This window comes from Bufo bufo, chromosome 6, assembly GCF_905171765.1.
Source record: "Bufo bufo chromosome 6, aBufBuf1.1, whole genome shotgun sequence".
Taxonomy (NCBI): domain Eukaryota; kingdom Metazoa; phylum Chordata; class Amphibia; order Anura; family Bufonidae; genus Bufo; species Bufo bufo.
The window spans coordinates 84,910,743-84,930,622 of NC_053394.1; the positions used below are offsets into that span (position 1 = coordinate 84,910,743).

Genomic DNA, 19,880 nt, shown 5'->3' on the forward strand with positions numbered 1-19,880 from the left:
AACCATTCAAGTGAATGGGTCCGCGATCCGCTGCGGCTGCCCCACGGACTGTGCTCCTGCATTGCGGCCCGCATTATGCGGGCCGCAGCACGACCACGGGGCACACACGCCCGTGGGAAAGAGGCCATAGTCTTTGTAGTTCTTATGTGACATATAGGCAGGTAAGGAATGGGAAATGAAATGCTGCAGTCAAGATTTTTTGTATATTTTTATTTTTTTTATTTTTAAGGGAAAAAGGGGAGGGAAGAAAAGGGGAAGGGAAGAGAATTTTTTATTTTTTGGGAAACATTTTTTTATTTTTATTTTTTCATGGAGGGGGAGTAGGGAAAGAAAGTGAAGGCAGAAATGGGGAAGGGAATTTTTTTTTTCAAGTTTTTTTGTTTTTGGGGAAGGGTTAAAATTTTCATTTTTTTTTTTCCTGGCAGGTGGCAGTACAGGATGGTGCTTGACGGTTCGCCTTCACACTGGCTCTTTTTCCAGAGGCTCTCTAGATTTCATTTTCCTCCAGAACATGCAGATGCTGAAAAAAGAAAATCTATCAGTTATTTGATATTTGCTACTTACATGTCAGCTCTGAGTGAAATGTGTGCACAGATCCTCCAATGTTTTTTCTTACATTAGCTGCTTATCAGTCCACTGACATTATAACATGTCTGGCCTTGTAATATGCGCCAAATTTATCATGAAGCGTTCAGTATTGTGATAAATCTGGAGCATCCAGTGACTGCCTGGACTAAGTTTACACTGTGTAATGTGTAATATTTATCTAAAATACTACGCCTGTTCCACAGAGTATCTTATAGATGCTACCTACCATATGCCAGCGATCAGCATGATGGTGACGGAGCCGGCCACAGATATTGCTATGAGGGAAGCATTGTTGTTCTGTAGCTCCTCTAGAAGTGGCGGCTCAGGCGCTGTGATGTCAAGCACATCAGGAAGTGTAGGGCGAGGATGGTATTTTTTTGTCGCCTGTTCCGATTCGCTGATAACTAAATGAAGAAAACAATTACATTAATAGTTAATTCCATGAAGAGAACGATAATGACATTGTAGTGTATCTTATACATGAAAGAACATGAAATATATGTCAGAATATCAGAATCGTCTGCATCATGGAGGCTCAGAAGCACTGTCAAAACCAAAAGTGACTCCAAAATACAGAAATGGCTAAAATCTTTCCATTATAGGTTTTTTCCTTACAAATACTAATGTAAAATAGCCCCACATTATAGGTGACAATTCAGATTTTCAGAACTAGATCCTTTCTCACTAATTATCACCCACAAGTAGATATGAATCCCGTGTATCTAAGAATTACCACTCAGCATAGTGCCAGTAATAATATGTCCTTACCTGCCACGTTATAGGTGATCTTACTCACTGGCACCTCAGAGTCCAGGATGGTGGTACACGTGTACCGTCCGGAGTCCCCCATCTGTACGCCCTTGATCACTAGATAGGGCTCCCGGGTGATTTTGGGATTGTGTTCACGAGGCTATAGAAAAAATATGGAGAATTATCAGAGCCTCAGATATCACAACTATTTATAATATAATATTTGTAATTTACATAGTCATATCATTAAGACAAAAATTTAGAAAATTGCTGATGATAATTTGCTGACATGACAGAAAGTCTGATTTTAGACCATATTAAGCAGCCTGGTGATGATATTGGGTGAAAGGACTTTCTGCTAAGTGGTTTTTGAGTAATGAAAGGAATACGTTTGGGAAGCGCTGCCTTAACATTATGGTCGTATAACTCAAACTGAACAATCTCCCAATTTTACCCTGCATTTTACTTACCAGGGTGAACACGTTGTTATAGGTGTCCTCCAGCCTCGCGTACCATTCAAAAGTACAGTCCAGAATTAGTTCTTCATATTCTGGGATTTTTATATTTATCTCTAGAAAAACAGGAAAATGAAAGAAGATATTATAGAAGTAATTGTGTAGATATTCTGTCCTACATTTAGGGGTTGTCTCAATAACACGTCTCCTTCTATAAGACCTAATAGGAAATACGGCCATCATAGAGGAGACTGATAGTAACTGGTTATATTCTGCTATCTCCTCACCTCCACAGTTTACAGTCTCTGCCAGGTGAGACTTGTGATCTTTACATGGAGAGCAGGACCGTCCAGTTTTCAGATCTGAGAAAAGAAGAAAGAAATTAAATGTGAGCCGAGCATTAAGACACTTATAATATTAGAATAAATATGATAATCATGTGCTGGTATCTATCACCCCCCTGTCACCTGCACATGGACAGGATACTGTACAGGCTGCCACAAATCACCCTTCTAGCCTGCTTATGGACTGAATCATATTAATGTAAATATCCTCCTGCTTTGGGAAGTCTGGTGTATACCAGTGACTGGTATATTTAGTGTACGGTGAGGATTTGGGGTCCTATATATTTACTAATGTACTATATGAATGTAGATATAAGAATAGAAACTTCTACTTTACCGAAACATCTGTTGGAGGTGCACAGGCAGCTGCATCTCTCCAAGTAGTCTGTGAAAAGAGGAGACATCATATAATAGTCAGCGAGTGCTGTGTAAAGTGCCTATGTAGTGCTGCTCACCTCTGTATAATAGGCACAGTACCCACAGTTTACACACACTAGTGGGAAAGGTCCATTGGCATGCATTATATAGTGTAATTCTAGTTACTCTGGCCTATGATAAAAATCTTATACTGTACCTTGATTTTTTGGAGGGCCCCCGGCGCAGACAACCTTCTCCTCGGCGCAGGTCTGACAGTTGATGTAGGTTTGCACCATTAATCCTGGGGAAATGCACTTGTGTTATAACCGTCCAATCTTATAGATAATAATAATAATGATGACAAGAAGCTGAATCTGGTATAAAATGTACTTACCACAGCTGTCTGCACCTGAGGAATGGAGAAGAAAGAAGACATTACTGACCGTTCTCATTGTCAGACTCAGAAACCTCTAATCTCTGGGTCTCCTTATTATTACATGATGTCAGTGCCTCTGTGTTCGTCACTTTGTTTTCTAGATTTCCATTGACAGAAATCTCTGAGCCGCCACAGAACGGTCCGGGCCTCTATAGAACGCAGCAGCTCCTAGTGTAAACATTCCTGGCAGCCAATCAGGTGCTGGCTTTCATATGTCCAGTACAGGGTAGGAGATAACAGCAGTGATCTGATTGGTGGCTGTGGGGATCTCTAGTTTGGGTTTACATTACTATTACTACAAGAGGCCTGTGTGTGTAATACATTTATATGTCATATTATAGCAGGTGTTATATCTAGAAGAACTCACCTTGTTTATTTGGACACCTCCCTAAAAGTGAGAAATGAAGAAAAGCAGAATTACTAATAGAGAACAATAGAGAACAGAAATCCCCTGTATATGAGGGCTCTATCTATAACACTGCAATAATACAAAAGAAAACTGCACGCATAGCAATTCCCAGTATAGAACATTTTATTACAATCGCTCCCTCCTGTCACTAGGCTGTAGGGAAAGGAAAACAAGTTGAAAACATCCTCTCTGACAACCTACCAGACACGTAGAAGATAAGTACAATGGTAGACAGAAGAAGATTCCACTTACGTTGGTTTGAGTCCTGGACGATAACCTTGAGCTTTTCTTTGAGTCGCTGAAAATGGAGTCCAATGATGTGAAGAAGCTGGATCTCTAAGATATATAAAGAGGAGAAGAATGAGAGTCCGATCCCCTCATCTATCAGTCTGAGCCCCCAACACACTAATTCCTATTAATAAGAGAAGTAGAATTTCCACCTACGTATAAAATATTGTACTTACCCTTAAAATCTATATCCTGGATGACGTCCACAGATTTTTTATATTCAGACGCAATTTCGGATATAGCATATTTATCTGGAAGGAAAATAATGGTACAATAATTATCTATCTATCTATAGATTATATGAAATTAAGATAATAGTAATAATATAAGTACCCAGTATGCCGACTTCATCCTCAAGGTAGTTCAGGACTTTTTTCTCGGTGACTTTGGCAAACCGCTTGATGTTGACATAGGCTTCTATTGAGTCAATGTCATCGACTTGGCTTTTGATAAAGGTGTTGAATTCTTCCATAGCCATTTTCCCTCTGGAGTCGCATGGTATGCAACAGAGAGACTGTCCGATGAAGACAGATGTTACGAGCAGTAGAAGCCACATGGTCTGGATAGAACCAGACATCTTTAGTAAAATCGCTTCCTGTAGCAAATAATCACTAAGGACGCAAGAGAGCAGAACTATGTCCCACTGAGAAGACAACAGCACTGCACAGGTTACAGCATCAGGCGCCGGTTAAGAGACAATGTCTTTATGACATCATCAGAATATGCAAATGAGGCTCTGAAACAAGCAATTGGATTGGTGGAAAATGGGATTATGACATCATATGCAAATAATTCTCAGGAACGTGAGATGTTTGAGGGAGTAAATAAGTATGTTCACTTAAAAAACATTTTTTTTAAGCCACAACTAATACATATCATGACATTCTTTACAGAATATACATATCAGGCATGTGTAACAACAGAACATGTACCACCCGTATATTCCACTGTATGATGTTATCGGAATTTGAAAATGAGGCTCTGAAACACAAAAGTTATTGGATTGGTGGAAAATGTAATTGTGTCATCATTATATGAAATATGCAAGTTATGTTCTGCTAGTGTTGGGCAATATACCGGTATCCACAATATAATGCAGTATTAAAAAACGGCAATATGACGATATCATCGTTTCTTAAGTATCGTGGCATTTAATGACATCATAGGGGTGGCCGCTTCCATTATAGGTAGGTATGGAAGACCTATAGTGAAAGCTGGTGGTTAAGGACTGACTCACGAGGTCTTCTCTTAATCTTGAGGCTGGCAAACGTCAGAACGCAGCTGTCTGTGTCACAGCGACATCATCTAGCATATGGGCGCCGTGGCTGACTTCACAGCAACTGCCAGTGCGGAGCTAGGCTGATGCTCTGCCTCACTCCTGTGTCCTGCTGCCAGGCTGCTGAGTGGGGCCATCATCTGTCAGTCAATGCCAGGGGCCTTCTAGCTGCTGCCCTCAGCTTCAGCCTGCCTCACTTGTCCACCAAGGCCCTCAGCTGCCCTGGACTGATGGTGGTACATGCTGCCCAAGTAATATACTGTATATTCAGGGGCGTAGCTAGAAATGACTGGGCCCCATAGCAAAAAAAAAATTTATGGGCCCCCTCCTGGATCTCCCACCCCCACATACCTCTCAGACCTCGCCGCCACATCCGCAGGTCCTCATGCACTTACGACGGTTACGTGTAGGACTGAGCACAGACAGTTGGTCACTGGCAACGCATTTGTGCCAGTGTAGGAAATGTATGACTCTAAATGTCTGTGTATTTAAGTAGGACTAGTCAGAACTGCCACCCAGACTGCGGGACCACTCCAGGGGTCAAGTCCTGAGAAAAAAGTGTGGGAACTCCCTCAAGATCCACTGCCACCCCTCCCCCCTCAGAAAATTCAGTGCAACATAAAACATAAACAAAAACTGGAATTTGCACTATACTGTATGTCTGTTCAGACATAATTCGTCTCTTTCATATTATAAGCTCCCCTTATATATAATTTACTTACAGTTCTGAAGACTCAGGGGTGCTGACAGGCTTGGCCTCACGGGTGCTGGCAGGCTTGGCCTCACGGGTGCTGGCAGGCTTGGCCTCAGGGGTGCTGGCAGGCTTGGCCTCAGGGGTGCTGGCAGGCTTGGCCTCAGGGGTGCTGGCAGGCTTGGCCTCAGGGGTGCTGGCTGGCTTGGCCTCAGGGGTGCTTTGCAGGCTTGGCCTGAGGGGTGCTGGCTGGCTTGGCCTGAAGGGTGCTGGCTGACTTGGCCTGAGGGGTGCTGGCTGGCTTGGCCGGGCAGAAGGAGTGTGGGAGACTGTGAGGCCTTTTTTCTCCAAGCTGCTCTGGAAAAAAATATTTTTCATTATGCCTCAGGTCAGACCACCAATCAGACCCCCAATGTTAGTCAGACCTCAGCTAACAGCCCCAATAAGATCCCCAATGCTAATAAGACTCCAATAAGACCTCAGATAACACCTCAGCTCAGACCCCAATATGAATGACCCCCAATCAGACCTCAGATAAGAGCCCCATGCCTTATAACAGCCCTCAGTAGCCTTATAGCAGCCCCCATTAGCCTCATAGCAGCCCCCAGTAGCCTCTCCATCAGCCTCCAGTGCCTCTCACCAGCCCCCAGTGCCTCTCGCCAGCCCCCAGTGCCTCTCGCCAGCCTTCAGTGCCTCTCCATTAGCCCCCAGTGCCTCTCACCAGCCCCCAGTGCCTCTCACCAGCACCCAGTGCCTCTCAATCAGTCCTCAGTGCCTCTCAATCAGTCCCCAGTGCCTCTCAATCAGCTCCCAGTGCCTCTCAATCAGCTCCCAGTGCCTCTCACCAGCAGCCCCCAGTCAATGCCTCTCCATCAGCCTCCAGTGCCTCTCAATCAGCCCCCAGTGCACCCTCCCCGGTATTAAAATCATTGGTGGGCAGTGCACCCTCCCCGGTTTTAAAATCATTGGTGGGCAGTGCACCCTCCCCCCTCCCCTGTATTAAAATCATTGGTGGGCAGTGCGCCCTCGCCGGTATTAAAATCATTGGTGGGCAGTGCGCCCCCTCCAGTATTATAATCACTGGTGGGCAGTGCAAGCCCTCCCCCCAGCATTAAAATCATTAGTGGGCAGTGCGCCCTCCCCCCGGGAATAAAATCATTGGTGGGCAGTGCGCCCCCCCCCAGTATTATAATCATTGGTGGGCAGTGCAAGCCCTCCCCCCAGTAATAAAATCATTTGTGGGCAGTGCGCCCCCCCCAGTATTATAATCATTGTTGGGCAGTGCAAGCCCTCCACCCCCAGTATTATAATCATTGTGGGCAGTGCGCCCTCCCCCAACCCCCCCCCCAACATTGGTGGCAGCGGCAGTTCCAATCGGAGTCCCAGCAGTGTAATGCTGGGGCTCCGATCGGTTACCATGGCAGCCAGGACGCTACTGAAGTCCTGGCTGCCATGGTCAGTTAGTCAGCAGAATACTTACTTGCGCGGTGGCCGTCGGGCGCTTCTTCTTCTTGTAACTTACAGGTCTGTGCGGCGCATTGCTTATGCTTATAGCAATGCACCGCACAGAACTGTGATGAGTTACAAGAAGGAGGAGTGCCCGGCGGCGACAGCGCATGTAAGTATGCTGCAGAGTAACTGGCCATGGCAGCCAGGATTTCAGTAGCGTCCTGGCTGCCATTACACTGCTGAAACTCCGATCGGAACTGCCGCTACAACCAATGATGGGGGGGGGATCGGGGAGGGGGTAAGGCCGCATCCTCAGCAGGCGGACTGGGCCCAGTGGCGCTGCTATAGCGATGCTGCCCGCTGCCACATCTATCTCTCCTGGAGGGGGCCCCATGGGCCCCTCTGACTTAGGGGCCCGGTCGCAATTGCGACCCCTATAGCTACGCCACTGTGTTTATTATGTATATGTACTGCAATGTGATGTTCCAATATCTGCACTTTATACTCGTGCATCACATTACTAGTACATCACATAACATGTTACATGTTATATATTACACATATAAGGCCACTGCATTTGCAGATATTGATGAGCTATATTCATGATGGGTCATCAATATCAAATCGGTGGGGGTCTGAATCTGATTAGCTGATTCATGCAGCCACTGCTCCAGAAATTATACTGTGTACGGAGCACAGCACAGCTCTGTGTATGGTATAGCGGCCATGCATTTGCACTGAAGCTCAACTCCTATTTAAGGGAATGACAGCTGAATGTCATGGATGAGATTTGCAGATAGCTGAAACTTATAAATAAACGGGCGACTGGCTTGATCCCACACTAAGGAGCTATTAGGTGAGCCCTAAAAAAACCCTAACAGCTCTCCCTGACTGCTATGCACATACAAGGGTCTCGATGGTAGACGATTGCATGCCCACGTACCTAAGCCTGTGTGACACCTGAAAACCCTATAATAGTGAGGGAGTCAGGGTCACCTAGAATCAAGCCAGCAAGCAAACACAATAAAGTAAAGGACTTATCTGAGCAAACAGCAGACGAAGCCTCCAGCAGTGAACACCTGATCCAGGAAGTAGTATAAACCGCAAAGTGAGGCAGTATGGGAGGGAATATAAAGGAAGACGATTATGTCTAAATAAGTGACACCTGGCAGAAGGAAAGGAAATGAGAAAGTGAAACCAAAACAAAGAACATCATACAAGAGGTAGAGAAGAACGTCTGCCTGGCAGAAGGAAAGGAAATGAGAAAGTGAAACCAAAACAAAGAACATCATACAAGAGGTTCTTTGTTTTGGTTTCACTTTCTCATTTCCTTTCCTTCTGCCAGGCAGACGTTCTTCTCTACCTCTTGTATGATGTTCTTTGTTTTGGTTTCACTTTCTCATTTCCTTTCCTTCTGCCAGGTGTCACTTATTTAGACATAATCGTCTTCCTTTATATTCCCTCCCATACTGCCTCACTTTGCGGTTTATACTACTTCCTGGATTAGGTGTTCACTGCTGGAGGCTTCGTCTGCTGTTTGCTCAGATGAGTCCACCCGTAGAGGGAGGGTTACTGTCACCGCCACTTCTGTGAGAAGGTCTTTCTCACAGAAGTGGCGGTGAAGGTAACCCTCCCTCTACGGGTGGACTCTGGACACTCAGAGCACACCTTCTCAGGATGAGACCTATGGAAAGCCCTAATGAGACGAGTGGCCTTAATGTCCGCCACTGGGACCCACATCCTCTCCTCAGGACCATAACCCTCCCAATGAACGTTGTACTGGAGAGAACCGTGGATAATGCGAGAATCCACAATCCTAGAGACCTGAAATTCAAGATTACCATCAACAATATTCGGTGGAGGAGGCAAAGAGGAGGGTACAGTGGGTTGGACATAAGGTTTTAATAGGGACTTGTGAAAAACATTATGGATCTTCCAAGTCTGAGGAAGTCGGAAGGCAACGGGATTGATGACGGACAAGATATTGTAAGGCCCAATAAACTTAGGACCCAACTTCCAGGAGGGAACCTTCAGTTTGATATTCTTTGTGGACAACCACACCAGATCACCCACATTCAGGTCCGGACCAGGCACACGTCTCTTATCCGCCACACGCTTATATCTCTCAGTCATCCTCTTCAGATTACCCTGAATCTTTTGCCAAATAAACGACTAAGACGAGGAAAATCTCTCCTCATCAGGTAAACCAGAAGACCCCTCTCCAGAGAATGTCCCAAACTGCGGATGAAACCCATATGCACCAAAAAATGGTGACTTATCAGAGGACTCCTGGCGATGGTTATTTAAAGCAAACTCAACAAGGACAGGTGCACTCTGCGGTCTTACTAAACCCTCCAACTGATTTTAAAATTGAGAGATTAGCCAACATATCCTACGGTGTAGGACATGTCTGAGCCCGAGCACCGCGCCAAGGTTTCTCAAGTAGCTCGGGGACCTAACACTCACCTACCTGGGCCTATGTGGGCAATACCAGGAGCCAGTGGGCAAATTACAGGAGCATGAGGCCGACTCACAAACAACTCACCAGTTACCTCCAGCATGTGACCATGCTAGCAATGGGAGGAGGGAGGAGTCTGCGAGTCCCACTCAAGACTGGCTGATAAGGCCCAGGCCTCACAGGTGCACCTAAATGTAGCCTGTAGATGGAAAGCAGGCACATTTAAATTGGAGTTTATACACCTCCAGGAATCTCTATATATACAAACTGAAAAGAATGGCGTGGTATTAAACAAGCAGGACGTGCTCAAACCCACATGCAGTTGTGCATATATATAGGGGAGCAGATCCTGCACTTGTGGCCCATTGCTAATGACGATCCCCAGCAAAAATGCATACAGTGGAGGATGACCGCAGTGAACCACAAGTACCACAATAGACATCCTACACAAGATAGCAATTATGTGGATGTGATATTCAATATAACAATATAACAAAATAATAGCAAAGACGGGTGCACTCTGCGGTCTTACTAAACCCTCAAACTGATTTTAAAATTGAGAGATTAGCCAACATATCCTACGGTGTAGGACATGTCTGAGCCCGAGCACCGCGCCAAGGTTTCTCAAGTAGCTCGGGGACCTAACACTCACCTACCTGGGCCTATGTGGGCAATACCAGGAGCCAGTGGGCAAATTACAGGAGCATAAGTGACTCCTCCCTCCTCCCATTGCTAGCATGGTCACATGCTGGAGGTAACTGGTGAGTTGTTTGTGAGTAGGCCTCATGCTCCTGTAATTTGCCCACTGGCTCCTGGTATTGCCCACATGTTCTACACCGTAGGATATGTTGGCTAATCTCTCAATTTTAAAATCAGTTTGAGGGTTTAGTAAGACCACAGAGTGCACTTGTCTTTGCTATTATTTTGTTATATTGTTATATTGATTTTCTTGGACGCCCAACCAGTGCACTGAAATAGACAGTGCACTGTGTCAAAGAACGAGTGAGCAAACCAACACATGGGACGCCACGTGGGCCGCCAAACGAAAAGGAACTACACTACTTGACTTAGGGCTCATGCACACGACCGTTGTTTAGCGGTCCGTTTTTCCTGGATCCGTTGTTCCGTATCAATTTTTTTTCTCTGATTTAAGTCCTCTTCTGTTTCGTTATTCCACAAAACATATCCGTATGGTTTCCTTATGCAATACGTTTTTTGCAGATCGGAAACAGTAAGGCCCCTTTCACACGGGCAAGAATTCAGCGCGGGTGCAATGCGTGAGGTGAACACATTGCACCCGCACTGAATCCGGACAAATTCACTTCAATGGGGCTGTTCAGATGAGCGGTGATTTTCACGCATCACTTGTGCGTTGCGTGAAAATCGCAGCATGTTCTATATTCTGCGTTTTTCACGCAAAGCAGGCCCCATAGAAATGAACGGGGATGTGTGAAAATCGCAAGCATCCACATTCACACATGGTTGCTAAGGAGACAAGGGATGAGTTACCAGGGACCCCAATTACTTTATTATTTTCCATTATAACATGGTTTTAATGGAAAATAATAGCTTTCTTTAATTCTGAATGCTAAGTAAAAGGTCCATTGTGGGGTTAAAAATAAGAAAAAATGCAACTCACCTGCTGAATGAAGATAGAAGGTTCTTCTATCTTCATTCAGCAGGACCGGCGCTGACGTCACCGTGCTCACCACGTGGTGAGCGCGATGACGTCACCGAAGGTCCTTTTCCAGCCAGGTCCTGCAAGAAGAAGAAGAAAGAAGACGAGCTCGACTATGCGACATCCCACATCTTTTTCCCCCAGCAAAGGTCACACCCTAGGCCCTTTAATCTGAGAGGGTCCAAAAGGTCCACATGTCCCATATGAGTAGACCAGTGCTGTACACCACACATGATAGTTCATGGCCCTCTTAGGTATTTTACATTGGAGCCCAGGTGCGTGAAGTTAGTCATCTAGATTTAGGAAGGTTTTCTAATAAAGACATGTTTCCGCTCAGTCAAACCATAAGTTATATGACTATAGATCTTGAAACTGGCGCTGGTGTTAAGAATAACAAGAAGAGACTCCATCCTCCTGATCTATCTCTGATATAGGCCTCTTTCCCATGGGCGTGTGCGCCCCGTTGCCGTATTGCAGACCGCATTTGTGGATCCGCAATACACGGGTGCCCTTCCGTGGGCATTCCTCATCACGGATGCGGACCCATTCACTTCAATGGGTCCGCAAATCCAGAGATGCGGAATGGAAGCACGGAACAGAACCCTATGAAAGCACTACGGAGTGCTTCCGTGGGGTTTCGTCCCGTACTTCCGTTCCGCAAAAAGATAGAACATGTCCTATCATTTTGTGGAACGGCCGGATCGCGGAACCATTCAAGTGAATGGGTCCGCGATCCGCTGCGGCTGCCCCACGGACTGTGCTCCTGCATTGCGGCACACACGCCCGTGGGAAAGAGGCCATAGTCTTTGTAGTTCTTATGTGACATATAGGCAGGTAAGGAATGGGAAATGAAATGCTGCAGTCAAGATTTTTTGTATATTTTTATTTTTTTTATTTTTAAGGGAAAAAGGGGAGGGAAGAAAAGGGGAAGGGAAGAGAATTTTTTATTTTTTGGGAAACATTTTTTTATTTTTATTTTTTCATGGAGGGGGAGTAGGGAAAGAAAGTGAAGGCAGAAATGGGGAAGGGATTTTTTTTTTTCAAGTTTTTTTGTTTTTGGGGAAGGGTTAAAATTTTCATTTTTTTTTTTTCCTGGCAGGTGGCAGTACAGGATGGTGCTTGACGGTTCGCCTTCACACTGGCTCTTTTTCCAGAGGCTCTCTAGATTTCATTTTCCTCCAGAACATGCAGATGCTGAAAAAAGAAAATCTATCAGTTATTTGATATTTGCTACTTACATGTCAGCTCTGAGTGAAATGTGTGCACAGATCCTCCAATGTTTTTTCTTACATTAGCTGCTTATCAGTCCACTGACATTATAACATGTCTGGCCTTGTAATATGCGCCAAATTTATCATGAAGCGTTCAGTATTGTGATAAATCTGGAGCATCCAGTGACTGCCTGGACTAAGTTTACACTGTGTAATGTGTAATATTTATCTAAAATACTACGCCTGTTCCACAGAGTATCTTATAGATGCTACCTACCATATGCCAGCGATCAGCATGATGGTGACGGAGCCGGCCACAGATATTGCTATGAGGGAAGCATTGTTGTTCTGTAGCTCCTCTAGAAGTGGCGGCTCAGGCGCTGTGATGTCAAGCACATCAGGAAGTGTAGGGCGAGGATGGTATTTTTTTGTCGCCTGTTCCGATTCGCTGATAACTAAATGAAGAAAACAATTACATTAATAGTTAATTCCATGAAGAGAACGATAATGACATTGTAGTGTATCTTATACATGAAAGAACATGAAATATATGTCAGAATATCAGAATCGTCTGCATCATGGAGGCTCAGAAGCACTGTCAAAACCAAAAGTGGCTCCAAAATACAGAAATGGCTAAAATCTTTCCATTATAGGTTTTTTCCTTACAAATACTAATGTAAAATAGCCCCACATTATAGGTGACAATTCAGATTTTCAGAACTAGATCCTTTCTCACTAATTATCACCCACAAGTAGATATGAATCCCGTGTATCTAAGAATTACCACTCAGCATAGTGCCAGTAATAATATGTCCTTACCTGCCACGTTATAGGTGATCTTACTCACTGGCACTTCAGAGTCCAGGATGGTGGTACACGTGTACCGTCCGGAGTCCCCCATCTGTACGCCCTTGATCACTAGATAGGGCTCCCGGGTGATTTTGGGATTGTGTTCACGAGGCTATAGAAAAAATATGGAGAATTATCAGAGCCTCAGATATCACAACTATTTATAATATAATATTTGTAATTTACATAGTCATATCATTAAGACAAAAATTTAGAAAATTGCTGATGATAATTTGCTGACATGACAGAAAGTCTGATTTTAGACCATATTGAGCAGCCTGGTGATGATATTGGGTGAAAGGACTTTCTGCTAAGTGGTTTTTGAGTAATGAAAGGAATACGTTTGGGAAGCGCTGCCTTAACATTATGGTCGTATAACTCAAACTGAACAATCTCCCAATTTTACCCTGCATTGTACTTACCAGGGTGAACACGTTGTTATAGGTGTCCTCCAGCCTCGCGTACCATTCAAAAGTACAGTCCAGAATTAGTTCTTCATATTCTGGGATTTTTATATTTATCTCTAGAAAAACAGGAAAATGAAAGAAGATATTATAGAAGTAATTGTGTAGATATTCTGTCCTACATTTAGGGGTTGTCTCAATAACACGTCTCCTTCTATAAGACCTAATAGGAAATACGGCCATCATAGAGGAGACTGATAGTAACTGGTTATATTCTGCTATCTCCTCACCTCCACAGTTTACAGTCTCTGCCAGGTGAGACTTGTGATCTTTACATGGAGAGCAGGACCGTCCAGTTTTCAGATCTGAGAAAAGAAGAAAGAAATGAAATGTGAGCCGAGCATTAAAGACACTTATAATATTAGAATAAATATGATAATCATGTGCTGGTATCTATCACCCCTCTGTCACCTGCACATGGACAGGATACTGTACAGGCTGCCACAAATCACCCTTCTAGCCTGCTTATGGACTGAATCATATTAATGTAAATATCCTCCTGCTTTGGGAAGTCTGGTGTATACCAGTGACTGGTATATTTAGTGTACGGTGAGGATTTGGGGTCCTATATATTTACTAATGTACTATATGAATGTAGATATAGGAATAGAAACTTCTACTTTACCGAAACATCTGTTGGAGGTGCACAGGCAGCTGCATCTCTCCAAGTAGTCTGTGAAAAGAGGAGACATCATATAATAGTCAGCGAGTGCTGTGTAAAGTGCCTATGTAGTGCTGCTCACCTCTGTATAATAGGCACAGTACCCACAGTTTACACACACTGGTGGGAAAGGTCCATTGGCATGCATTATATAGTGTAATTCTAGTTACTCTGGCCTATGATAAAAATCTTATACTGTACCTTGATTTTTTGGAGGGCCCCCGGCGCAGACAACCTTTTCCTCGGCGCAGGTCTGACAGTTGATGTAGGTTTGCACCATTAATCCTGGGGAAATGCACTTGTGTTATAACCGTCCAATCTTATAGATAATAATAATAATGACAAGAAGCTGAATCTGGTATAAAATGTACTTACCACAGCTGTCTGCACCTGAGGAATGGAGAAGAAAGAAGACATTACTGACCGTTCTCATTGTCAGACTCAGAAACCTCTAATCTCTGGGTCTCCTTATTATTACATGATGTCAGTGCCTCTGTGTTCGTCACTTTGTTTTCTAGATTTCCATTGACAGAAATCTCTGAGCCGCCCCAGAACGGTCCGGGCCTCTATAGAACGCAGCAGCTCCTAGTGCAAACATTCCTGGCAGCCAATCAGGTGCTGGCTTTCATATGTCCAGTACAGGGTAGGAGATAACAGCAGTGATCTGATTGGTGGCTGTAGGGATCTCTAGTTTAGGTCTACATTACTATTACTACAAGAGGCCTGTGTGTGTAATACATTTATATGTCATATTATAGCAGGTGTTATATCTAGAAGAACTCACCTTGTTTATTTGGACACCTCCCTAAAAGTGAGAAATGAAGAAAAGCAGAATTACTAATAGAGAACAATAGAGAACAGAAATCCCCTGTATATGAGGGCTCTATCTATAACACTGCAATAATACAAAAGAAAACTGCACGCATAGCAATTCCCAGTATAGAACATTTTATTACAATCGCTCCCTCCTGTCACTAGGCTGTAGGGAAAGGAAAACAAGTTGAAAACATCCTCTCTGACAACCTACCAGACACGTAGAAGATAAGTACAATGGTAGACAGAAGAAGATTCCACTTACGTTGGTTTGAGTCCTGGACGATAACCTTGAGCTTTTCTTTGAGTCGCTGGAAATGGAGTCCAATGATGTGAAGAAGCTGGATCTCTAAGATATATAAAGAGGAGAAGAATGAGAGTCCGATCCCCTCATCTATCAGTCTGAGCCCCCAACACACTAATTCCTATTAATAAGAGAAGTAGAATTTCCACCTACGTATAAAATATTGTACTTACCCTTAAAATCTATATCCTGGATGACGTCCACAGATTTTTTATATTCAGACGCAATTTCGGATATAGCATATTTATCTGGAAGGAAAATAATGGTACAATAATTATCTATCTATCTATAGATTATATGAAATTAAGATAATAGTAATAATATAAGTACCCAGTATGCCGACTTCATCCTCAAGGTAGTTCAGGACTTTTTTCTCGGTGACTTTGGCAAACCGCTTGATGTTGACATAGGCTTCTATTGAGTCAATGTCATCGACTTGGCTTTTGATAAAGGTGTTGAATTCTTCCATAGCCATTTTCCCTCTGGAGTCGCATGGTATGCAACAGAGAGACTGTCCGATGAAGACAGATGTTACGAGCAGTAGAAGCCACATGGTCTGGATAGAACCAGACATCTTTAGTAAAATCGCTTCCTGTAGCAAATAATCACTAAGGACGCAAGAGAGCAGAACTATGTCCCACTGAGAAGACAACAGCACTGCACAGGTTACAGCAACAGGCGCCGGTTAAGAGACAATGTCTTTATGACATCATCAGAATATGCAAATGAGGCTCTGAAACAAGCAATTGGATTGGTGGAAAATGGGATTATGACATCATATGCAAATAATTCTCTGCAACGTGAGATGTTTGAGGGAGTAAATAAGTATGTTCACTTAAAAAACATTTTTTTTAAGTCACAACTAATACATATCATGACATTCTTTACAGAATATACATATCAGGCATGGGTAACAGAACATGTACCACCCGTATATTCCACTGTATGATGTTATCGGAATTTGAAAATGAGGCTCTGAAACACAAAAGTTATTGGATTGGTGGAAAATGTAATTGTGTCATCATTATATGAAATATGCAAGTTATGTTCTGCTAGTGTTGGGCAATATACCGGTATCCACAATATAATGCAGTATTAAAAAACGGCAATATGACGATATCATCGTTTCTTAAGTATCGTGGTATTTAATGACATCATAGGGGTGGCCGCTTCCATTATAGGTAGGTATGGAAGACCTATAATGAAAGCTGGTGGTTAAGGACTGACTCACGTGGTCTTCTCTTAATCTTGAGGCTGGCAAACGTCAGGACGTAGCTGTCTGTGTCACAGCGACATCACCTAGCATATGGGCGCCGCGGCTGACTTCACAGCAACTGCCAGTGCGGAGCTAGGCTGATGCTCTGCCTCACTCCTGTGTCCTGCTGCCAGGCTGCTGAGTGGGGCCATCATCTGTCAGTCAATGCCAGGGGCCTTCTAGCTGCTGCCCTCAGCTTCAGCCTGCCTCACTTGTCCACCCAGGCCCTCAGCTGCCCTGGACTGATGGTGGTACATGCTGCCCAAGTAATATACTGTATATTCAGGGGCGTAGCTAGAAATGACTGGGCCCCATAGCAAAAAAAAAATTATGGGCCCCCTCCAGGATCTCCCACCCCCACATACCTCTCAGACCTCGCCGCCACATCCGCAGGTCCTCATGCACTTACGACGGTTACGTGTAGGACTGAGCACAGACAGTTGGTCACTGGCAACGCATTTGTGCCAGTGTAGGAAATGTATGACTCTAAATGTCTGTGTATTTAAGTAGGACTAGTCAGAACTGCCACCCAGACTGCGGGACCACTCCAGGGGTCAAGTCCTGAGAAAAAAGTGTGGGAACTCCCTCAAGATCCACTGCCACCCCTCCCCCCTCAGAAAATTCAGTGCAACATAAAACATAAACAAAAACTGGAATTTGCACTATACTGTATGTCTGTTCAGACATAATTCGTCTCTTTTATATTATAAGCTCCCCTTATATCAGTGTTTCTCAAATAGTGGGGCTCGCCCCCCAGGGGGGTCGCCAGGCTCCGTAAAGGGGGTCTCGTTCAGGGCCTGGAGCTGGGGGCCGGCAATAGCGGTGGGGCGGTACGGTCACTGTACTATAGCCCCGACCCACCGCTCCCTCCGGTATATTAATATAAAATGTATTATTGAATAAAAAGTTATTAAACATGCCCCCCTCACTCCTAATAGTACCGTATATCCGAATTTCTTCTGTATAATGCCGGCAGGCAGGCCGGGCGACCGGCGCGTCCCTCAGTGATGTTACTTGTCTGCGCCGCCTGCTTTATGAATGAAGCAGGCGGCACAGACAAGTGACGTCACTGAGGGACGCGCCGGCCGCCCGGCCCGCCTGCCGGCATTATACAGAAGAAATTCGGATATACCCCAGATAGCAAGGATAACTTGCCACAAACTTGTGGCAGGGTTAAATTGTAAGTCTTGTTAACTTGCTGCAAACATTCTCTGGCAAGTTGTACACTTGCAGAGAACTTGCAGCACAAGTTCTAGTTGACACTTTTTCAACTTGCAGCAAATTTGCTTGGAAAGTCTCTAGCAAGAGCAAAGTTGCAGTAGCGAGTCTACAGCAAGAGCTCTGCAAGTCTCAGTGAGTTTTGCAAGTCTACGGCAAGAGCCCTGCAATTCTACGGCAAGAGCCCTGCAATTCTACGGCAAGAGCCCTGCAATTCTACGGCAAGAGCCCTGCAATTCTACGGCAAGAACCCTGCAATTCTACGGCAAGAGTTTTGTAACTCTCTCTCTCTGTTTTTATAGGGCCTATTCACTAAAAAGTAAAGAGGTGAATGTCAGGTGAACTGCAAAATCCAGCCCAAAGTGACTGAAGTAGAAGAAATAATCTTCTATTCAAATATTCAACCTACTTTGGCCCATATTTTTCCATTTCCCTGACAATTCACCTGGATTCACTGAGTGCCTTGAGATAGAACTGATCTAAATAAAAATTATCATTATAATAAAATCAATACATAACACTGCATTATATCTTACAAACTTGTTTTATTATGTTGAACAGTTAACAAAACATGAAAAATAATTTTTACAAAACCAATACTAACATGGTACAAATAGGTACAATAAAATGGTAAAAATAGATAATTTTTTTCTGTCCTATGGGCTTGAATTTGGAACTGGCCTGTTAAAATAAAAACAAAAACAATTATTACATATCACCAAAATTCATTTCTACAGCTAAACAGTACTATCTAACAGTAGCTCAATTTTAGTTTTACATAAGTATTTCAATCAATAGACACATTGGGCCAGATTTATCATTAGCTCAGGTCAGAATAATGGAGTGAAAAAGTCCCAAAAAAAGTCCCAAACGCTAAAACTACGCACAAATTTGTGACTTTTTTCTGCTCTGCACTATGCTCGCCAGTTTTCTGAAAGTGGGCGTGTTTTCTTATGTAAATGAATCTCTAGACAGATTTACTATTGGGACTATTTAAAAAGTCGCAAAAAAGTCGCAAAAAAGTTGCAATTTTACTCCAGTGAGGACCATGCTTATCTTATGAGACTTTTTAATAGAACATGCGACTTTTTCATAAAAACGTGCGACTTTTTCATAAAAACTTGCGACTTTTGTAAAGCTGCTTACTGACGGATAAACTGCTACCGTCAAACCACATTTATTACAGTCTTAAAGGGCCGATCATAAATCTGACTTGGCTAAAACTGACTTTAGCCATATGTGAAAGTGGAGTGAGCTGTCAGAGTCATGATAAATCTGGCCCACTAACTCTTAGATGCAACTAGTAAATGATTAGGAAATTGGCAGTCCTAAAGGAGAACTATGGGATTAGGGCTTTTCCACATAGTTCTCCTTAGGGTAACGGGAGGACACAAACTAGCGTCCTCCTGTCACCCTAAGCTCAGTATACAGCAAGCTACAGCTCTCGGTATACTGAGATGCCACATTATACCGCAGAGACGCTACAGCTGAAGCGGATCCTGACAATTATGTCTGGATTCGCCCATCTGCGTGAGTGACAACAGGTTCTGCCTATCGAGAGGCAGAGTTAGCTATACACGCCCCCTCCCCCGTCCTTTCCGCCAGTCAGTGCTGAAGGATCGGAGCAGGGAGGGGGGAACACAGTCCCTCCCCTGTCACAGCAGAGAGCCCATTTCCTGATCTACTGAGCCGACCTGTGACAGTCTCATTGTCATAGGTTGGCTAAAACTATAAGGAGGGTGAAAATTAGTCACCTCATAGTTCTTCTTTAAATTAACTAAGAGGGGCTGGGATCCAAATAATATCCACTTTGGCCTCAAAACTCATCTTGGTTCATGCTCTACTCTTCACTTAGAGCAGTGGTTCTCAACCCAATAGTAGGTCGCAACCCACAGTTGAGGGCAGGGCTGCCTGAGACAAAAATAG

General features: G+C 44.0%; 1 protein-coding gene across 1 annotated transcript; it reads right to left on the reverse strand.

The window, feature by feature from the left end:
- Nucleotides 1-406: 406 nt before the first annotated feature.
- On the reverse strand, nucleotides 407-15,957 carry LOC121004692 (izumo sperm-egg fusion protein 1-like). The gene is made up of 12 exons (XM_040436989.1): nucleotides 15,812-15,957; nucleotides 15,655-15,729; nucleotides 15,443-15,526; nucleotides 15,149-15,169; nucleotides 14,740-14,754; nucleotides 2,712-2,795; nucleotides 2,475-2,522; nucleotides 2,081-2,155; nucleotides 1,809-1,909; nucleotides 1,357-1,498; nucleotides 815-992; nucleotides 407-520 (listed from the first exon to the last, which is right to left on the reverse strand). The coding sequence occupies exons 1-12, from the start codon at nucleotides 15,954-15,956 to the stop codon at nucleotides 460-462; spliced, it is 1,029 nt and encodes a 342-aa protein (XP_040292923.1). The 5' UTR covers nucleotide 15,957; the 3' UTR covers nucleotides 407-459.
- Nucleotides 15,958-19,880: the final 3,923 nt, after the last annotated feature.

Bases quoted from the DNA above. Each gene is read 5' to 3' on its own strand.
- LOC121004692 (XM_040436989.1), bottom strand. From the start codon at position 15,956: ATGGCTATGGAAGAATTCAACACCTTTATCAAAAGCCAAGTCGATGAC. The intron at 15,730-15,811 runs GTACTTATATTA...TTTTCCTTCCAG, and splicing joins GGATGAAGTCGGCATACTGG to ATAAATATGCTATATCCGAA. The intron at 2,156-2,474 runs GTAAAGTAGAAG...TTCTTTTCTCAG, and splicing joins CACCTCCAACAGATGTTTCG to ATCTGAAAACTGGACGGTCC.